We start from the raw sequence: 6,699 nt of genomic DNA on the forward strand, positions 1-6,699 counted from the left end.
AGCTCCAGTCAGGGTAAAACAGGACATCCTACATTTTCATTTTCTTAAACACATTTTATGAAAAAATGAATTTGGAATTGCCCACATAGGTAAATCAGATCAAGTTTAAATTAAGACAACATTGCTGCTCAGCAGTTTGAGGTAGGTGTTCCCTATTTAAACCTCAGATATTTACATCCTTCTCAGCCTCTCAGGTGTTGGAGAAGAGTCTCCAACTGATTGTCGAACCTTGGATCGATGAGAAACAATGTGACTTTCATCCCGGCTGTGAAACAATGGAGGAGTTTTTTTACCCTGGCATGTCAATGTGCTTCTCAGGTCTACATGTGTTTTGTGTATCTATCTGGGTTTTTTTTTGTGTTTTCCCCATCCATTTCAAATAAGAAATTAGATAAATGAATATCATGATCTGCAAGGTTAAATACAGCTATCACAATAATTGACATTTATAATCATTCTTGTGTCATTTTGTCACATTATCCATGGTAAAAGGGCCACTGCCATAAGTAAACACTGTTTACATTCATTAGGGAAAATGTTCAGGCATGTCCAACTAAAATGTTCGTAATGACGAAATCTCTGTTTAGGAGCCAAGACAGATAAGTCAGCCCTTGTACGTGAAGGTGTGTGTCTCACCAGTCGAACAATCCTGCCTTATGTATTCGAAGGAACCCATAAAATGTTTGCTCTGATGTCTGTAAAACTGCTCCAGTTTATTAATGAACAATGCAAAAATAAAACATAACGCAACACAATATTGTATCCAAACTATGGTCATTTTAATTTACATCCTACAACAGGAGAAAGAAAACAATTCTGTCAATTTTAACTTTACCTAAAAATGTTTTGTAAACTTAGTCTGAATCTATAGAGTTTATGATGTTTTTAAGCAAAAAGACATACAAGCAAAATTCTGCTTAAATTATTTACTTTTTCTTAATAAGCCTGTTCTTGTGCTGTTAAATGTTATGTTTGTTTTGCCCAAAGTTCCAGCAGAAGAGAAAATGTAACTCAGCTGATTTCGTTACCTACCTGTTGGTTGAACTTTAATAAGCTATAGACAATATAGAAAGTCAGTCCAATAGTAATTCTTATTTGATTTATTTTTTGTTTTCAAAGATTGTTTGACTGTCAAGTTGTTTGAATCCAAAAGAGAATATGTTGTTCTGATTGCTGCGCTCCTGGTCCAGAGCACATCCTTTAAGCCTTTGAAGCGTCATGCTCAACGTTGACCTTTTATTTTGTTGCTCTGTCCCATCAGTCCGAGCAGAAAACCCCCAAGTGAAGATTTAGAGAGCACACGTCCTTTCTGAATTCTGCAACTTCCAAAAACACAAAAAGGACAAGTGGTGCAAAGCAATGATGGGAATTACCTTCTGTTTAAGGCTGCAGATAAAACGAGTGCTTTAGTGGAAACTTGGCTCTGCTCTCCATCCACTTATAAACAGACATCTGCTTACACACAGTCTGCACATCATAATAAACAGAAGAGGTGAACACCATGTTTTCGCAAAGCTTAGCTTTAAACCCGTGCGAAAGCAGGAGGGAGGCCAAGGCTGACCGCAACAGCGTACAACAGGTGACGCAGATAATACACTATAGCACTGATAACAGAACAAAATGTGGTAATTCTACATATGAGCACTTTGTGCTCCAAAGTGGATTTGACCTTTCAGTTCTGTGGGGATGTGATGTCATAGTGAAGCCCGTGATCTTACTGGAAAAGGTTTTCCTGTGCCTGTTAAGTCCCTCTTCTTGCTAATAACGTTGCTCTAAATCTTTACTGTTTAAGATCATGAAAAATTATTTCAGTTCTGATTAACTTTTTCCATCGTCTCTTATTTTTTTATGAAAGAGAGATTTAAGGACCAGAGTTTTAAAGAAAGGCATAAACGGAATAAAAAGACAGCGGATTGTGTTTAGCAAAGATGATGTGGGTGATTCACCAGCTTGTATGCATGCAGGACCTGCATGCATACAAGCTGGTCCCATTCCTTGCCACAGTGAACTCAGTGAACTTGTTTTTAATGTCACTATGAAATGTTGCAGGTTCATATGTGCAAGTTGGGAAGTTATACAAAAAAAATGCAATTTAAGTTAATAAGCTCTTGAAGAGATGTGTTTGGTATGCTTTTAAAGGCTAAACATAATTCAGCCCCTCACTTGAAGCTGCATCATCATTGTAAGTCTTTTTTTTTTTTTTGTCATCTAGTTGAGAAAACAAGATTCGGAGTTAAAATGCCAGCCTGAAATCTTTCTGTGTGGAGTTTGCATGTTTTCCCTGTGTGTGTGGATTCTCTCTGGGATACCGTTTGGTATGAGTGTGTGTATCTCTGGTTTCCTGTAATGGACATGCGACCTGTCCAGGGTGTACCCCGCCTCTCGCCTAATGACTGTTAGGTTAGGCACCAGCCCAGGTCACCCTGAAAAGACAAGCGACTATAAACAACGAATGGACAATGAAACGCTGTTCATTATATGTATGCAGTAACTTGCAAATGTATTCAAATTCTTTGAACCTTTCTACATTGTGTAAAACTTTAATGTGTTTTAATAAGATTGTATAGAACAATATCCCACACTTTGAGCTTCTCACAGAGCGTTGTTTAGCCTGTATGAGAGTGGTACACACCATCTCCACTTTGAAACATGCTTTTCTTCAGCACATGTGATCAGTCAACACCGCAAAGGGGAAATGTCTTACTTTAGATTAGGTAAAGTTTTATTTGTACATTTAAACTATGTATCATTTTATGTACACTTTGCCTTTATTATACTGGTCAATTTCTCACTTAAAATTCAGATAAAATACATTCAAGCTTGTGGATTTAACGTGACAAAATGTGGAAATGTTTCTTTAAGTTTAAACCCACAGCGTCCACTACCCTTTCATTTAGGCCATTATCTTTGGATCTCCCGTGTTTCTCTAACATCTCTCTAACAATGTAACAAGCCAGACTCTTAGTTAAAACAATATCTCATTTACTACCACTGCAAATTAGAAAATATTGGGGCACAACTTGTGCTACATCATTCTAGCCTCCTTGACTATCAAAAAACACAGAGGAAAATACACAGAAGGAGAAACGGAGGAGAAAATCGTAAATTAGCTCATAAACAATACTCAACAGCTGAGCAGCAAAAGAACGGCATGTTTTATGACTAAAAAGAGCAAGTCTGAGTCAAATCAGCATGCTCCTTTTTCCTAATCCCTAACTAATGTAATCACATTCAAAGCAGACAATGTTTTTATCAGTTTGTTGGTGAAAGAGGCATTGATATAGCTTGAGCTCCAAAATAACTTCACATCTCAAATTTAGAACTTGCATAATTTGATTTCTGTCAACCACATCCGTCACCATCTCTTTCATCTCCCGTCAGCTGACCACTGACATCCAAATATATTCCCAGATAACCGTAGGCTCGCTGGAGTGTGTGGGGGGCTTTTTTTTTTTTTTTTAAACAAGCACGGACCACTCCTAATCCTGTTGGGTTTAAATTTTCAATGTTGACTTAAATGGGTTGCAATATTTGAGTTTGTGTTTGCGAAAGGAGGATCAGTTCCTAGAGTAGCTTCACAGTTGAGATGAAATCCTCCTGAGAGCTCGCAGAGCAGAGCAGGCTGAAACTTTATCCACTAAATCAAACTGTCCTTCTAAAAATAGTGAATTCCTTAACATAAGAGTCTCATCGTATCTGATGTTCTGATGTGATCTAAGAAATGTGAAGTTGTCTCCTGCCTAAAGCTGACCTGCCATTTTTATCCATCCCACCTTGAAAGGTGAGAGGATATTGCGTCATCATGTGTGTACCAACCTGTCCTATCTCAACGTACCATCATCAAGATTCTTCACGCTCACACACCCTTTGTGACTAATTTAGCAAACATTAAACATCCAGCCTTGTTTCCGGTGTTAGAATGATCCGATTGTTCAGGACAAACGGGGAATGAAGAAGAACGACACAGAGGAACTAGAAAAAAAAAAAGATTTTATTTTTTGGCAAAACCTGCTTAACGTTTCAGTTTTCGTTTTTCTTTCAAAGTCAGTTGAAACAAAATACATTGAGATAAAAAAAATAAAATCAACCTGAAAACAGGAGTTAGCAGGAGTACATGTAAACTTTATAAAACATATAAACAATGTTTGCCATATATTTCACCTCACCCTTAATTTTGAAAACCGGCAGCATTTTCAGGGAGAGAATGTTTATGCAGGGACAGCCTCTCTTTTGCCTCAGGCAAAGTCACAGGCAGAGTCCATTCAGACTCTGGTTGGACCGCCCTCCAATACGTCACCCATGATTTCCACAGCAAAAAGTATAAAGCAGCCTCGCAAGCCAAGAGGGAGAAAGAGACGAGTCTAAACCATGAGAGAGAACCTCAGCAGCATGTCGTCACAAAACATGGCTCTTCCTGACTGCATGAAACCCACCGACCTGTCTGCAGAGAAAAGGGGGATAAAGTAAGTCTTATTCAAAGATCTTTTGATGTACTTAATGACATTTTACTTCAATTAAAAAGTGATTCATGTATTTTGTGCTGTTTAACAGGAGAAAGAACTGGAGAAACAGAATAAGGTTTCTGTGGACAAACTCTTCCAAGTCGATTCTGCATCCAAAGAAAAATAAGTCATACAGGTAGGATGGCAATTTTTATATATGCACATACATGCATGTGGTTGATACATTGTATCAATTTACTTTTGAGGACTTTTATCCACTTAACTCTATTGTGATACAGCCTATCACAATAGATAGGCTGTATCTATTGTGATAGATACAGCCTATCACAATAGGCTGAATATATTCAGTCATTTTGACTGAATATATTCAGTCAAAATATATTCAAAGTGAAAGAGATTACAGTGTTCAGTGTAGCAGGACAAACTGCAGAAAGAAAGTAAGGCTATGTAGTCTAGTGAACAGCTAGTCAGTCGATTGTAAAACCATTTTAGCCGTGGTAATCAATTGCAATAATTTACAGCGGCCCACAAAAGTGGTAGCTGTCTCAGCTATAATTACCTCTTACGAGAGATCTGTTCTCTACCCTCAGGCCAAGTGTTGATGACGTGAACCAATGGGCACAGTCACTTGACAAACTACTCGGCCATAAATGTAAGTATCATTCATCCCGCTGCTGCAGCGGTCTTACATAAAAGCATCTCAAAGGTCACACTGTAACTGGGAGCTGAATAAAGGCATTTTATTGGCCTCAATAAACCAAAGCTCGTAATAGCTTTGCACTCACTTTACCTTCCATTAATGGGCAAAGAGCCTGAGAAAGACGCAGGGGAACGTCTCACAGTCCTCATGCTCCGCTTCTTCCTCCCACAGATGGGAAAGCTGCCTTCCATATCTTTCTGAAGTCCGAGTTCTGTGAGGAGAACGTCGAGTTTTGGACGGCTTGTGAGAACTTCAAGTCCCTCACGTCACAAAAAGCGCTGACATCCAAGGCCAACAGCATCTATGAGGAGTTCATTAAAAGTGAAGCTCCAAAGGAGGTAAGGACATTTGCTCTTTCGGAAGATACTTTAACCTTATATTACTTTCTTTGTGGTTTCGAGGATATCAAATGTTTAATGTTTTAATTTTCCTTTCCCACAGATAAATCTGGATTTCAACACAAGAAATGCTATTGAGCAATGCTTACGTGCACCCACTGGCACGAGCTTCCAGGCTGCACAGAAGAAAGTCTACAGCTTGATGGAAAACAATTCCTACCCTAGGTTTATCCACTCAGACCTCTACAAGGAACTGTGTGCAGTTGCCAGTGGAAATAGCAAGCTCATAAAGTGCTAGTCAAACCACACACCCACTCCTGAAGTCATTTGTTTACCGCTGTGACTGTGAGTTCAGTGCAGATGATGTTCATTCCAGGAGCTGCATCAGGATAACAGACCTGAATGCAAATTTTGAGCATAAACAGCAGCGGCGAGTGTGGAAAATGCAAAGCGAAGTCATTTTTAGGCTGTCCTGCTGCCGGATTTCAACAAGGAAGCTGTGAGGTTAATATAAATAAGCTGCAGGAAAAGCGCAGGGTGTTTTTACAAGGTGGAATTAAGGTTACATTTTCATCACCGGGTCATTACCCACATTTTATTTATTTTTTTTGATCCACCATTACAATTTTAGGCTATTTCAAGTTTTATGCAACGATACACTTAGAACAGAATAACATTGTAGAGCTGCAGAGCTGAGAAATGAAAACACTGAACTGTGCTTCTCTGCTCCAGTGAAACCGACAGTGCTGTAAGAATGTATGTTTAGTCAAAATCCACTGACAGACTATGTAAAAAAAAAAAAAAAAGTTTTACACTTTTCTTTAACCCTATTTTTTTATTTTACTCTGTTGCATTTGCACTTGTTTACACAAGGTGTGTGAGTTTAATGTGTATGATAATGTCAACTGTTTTCACTGCAAATAACTGTGAGAATGTAAATACTGCGATCCTGCACTAGATATCATATTTCATGTATATTTAAGCTTTGGGCAGCTGGCCTGCTTGTGAAATAAAATATTTTCTCAATGTTGAAAACCTTGAATGTGGTTCTTTACAGACCTAGTTCAATCATGAATCTGTACATTAGAATCTCAGATTCACTGCAAGATCTTTCACTCATGTTAAGGTCATTCTAGTAAGATATTTCTTCGTTGCTTTGGTGCATTTAATCCATAGATCTTTGTGGATTTGACCAAGG

At 38.4% G+C, this 6,699-nt stretch overlaps 1 protein-coding gene across 1 annotated transcript; it reads left to right on the plus strand.

Annotated features, from left to right (window-relative positions):
* Window positions 1-4,077: 4,077 nt before the first annotated feature.
* Window positions 4,078-6,307, plus strand: LOC103463368 (regulator of G-protein signaling 2). Its single transcript, XM_008406670.2, has 5 exons — window positions 4,078-4,463; window positions 4,552-4,638; window positions 5,054-5,115; window positions 5,335-5,501; window positions 5,605-6,307. Exons 1-5 carry the CDS (start codon window positions 4,369-4,371, stop codon window positions 5,797-5,799), a joined length of 606 nt encoding a protein of 201 aa, XP_008404892.1. The 5' UTR covers window positions 4,078-4,368; the 3' UTR covers window positions 5,800-6,307.
* The last annotated feature ends 392 nt before the right edge of the window (window positions 6,308-6,699 follow it).

This window comes from Poecilia reticulata, linkage group LG4 (assembly GCF_000633615.1).
Source record: "Poecilia reticulata strain Guanapo linkage group LG4, Guppy_female_1.0+MT, whole genome shotgun sequence".
In the NCBI taxonomy this organism is placed as follows: domain Eukaryota; kingdom Metazoa; phylum Chordata; class Actinopteri; order Cyprinodontiformes; family Poeciliidae; genus Poecilia; species Poecilia reticulata.

Coding starts and splice junctions, on each gene's coding strand:
- LOC103463368 (XM_008406670.2), top strand. CDS start 4,369: ATGAGAGAGAACCTCAGCAGCATGTCGTCACAAAACATGGCTCTTCCT. Junction 4,464..4,551: donor GCAGAGAAAAGGGGGATAAA/GTAAGTCTTATT, acceptor GCTGTTTAACAG/GAGAAAGAACTGGAGAAACA. Junction 4,639..5,053: donor AAGAAAAATAAGTCATACAG/GTAGGATGGCAA, acceptor CTCTACCCTCAG/GCCAAGTGTTGATGACGTGA.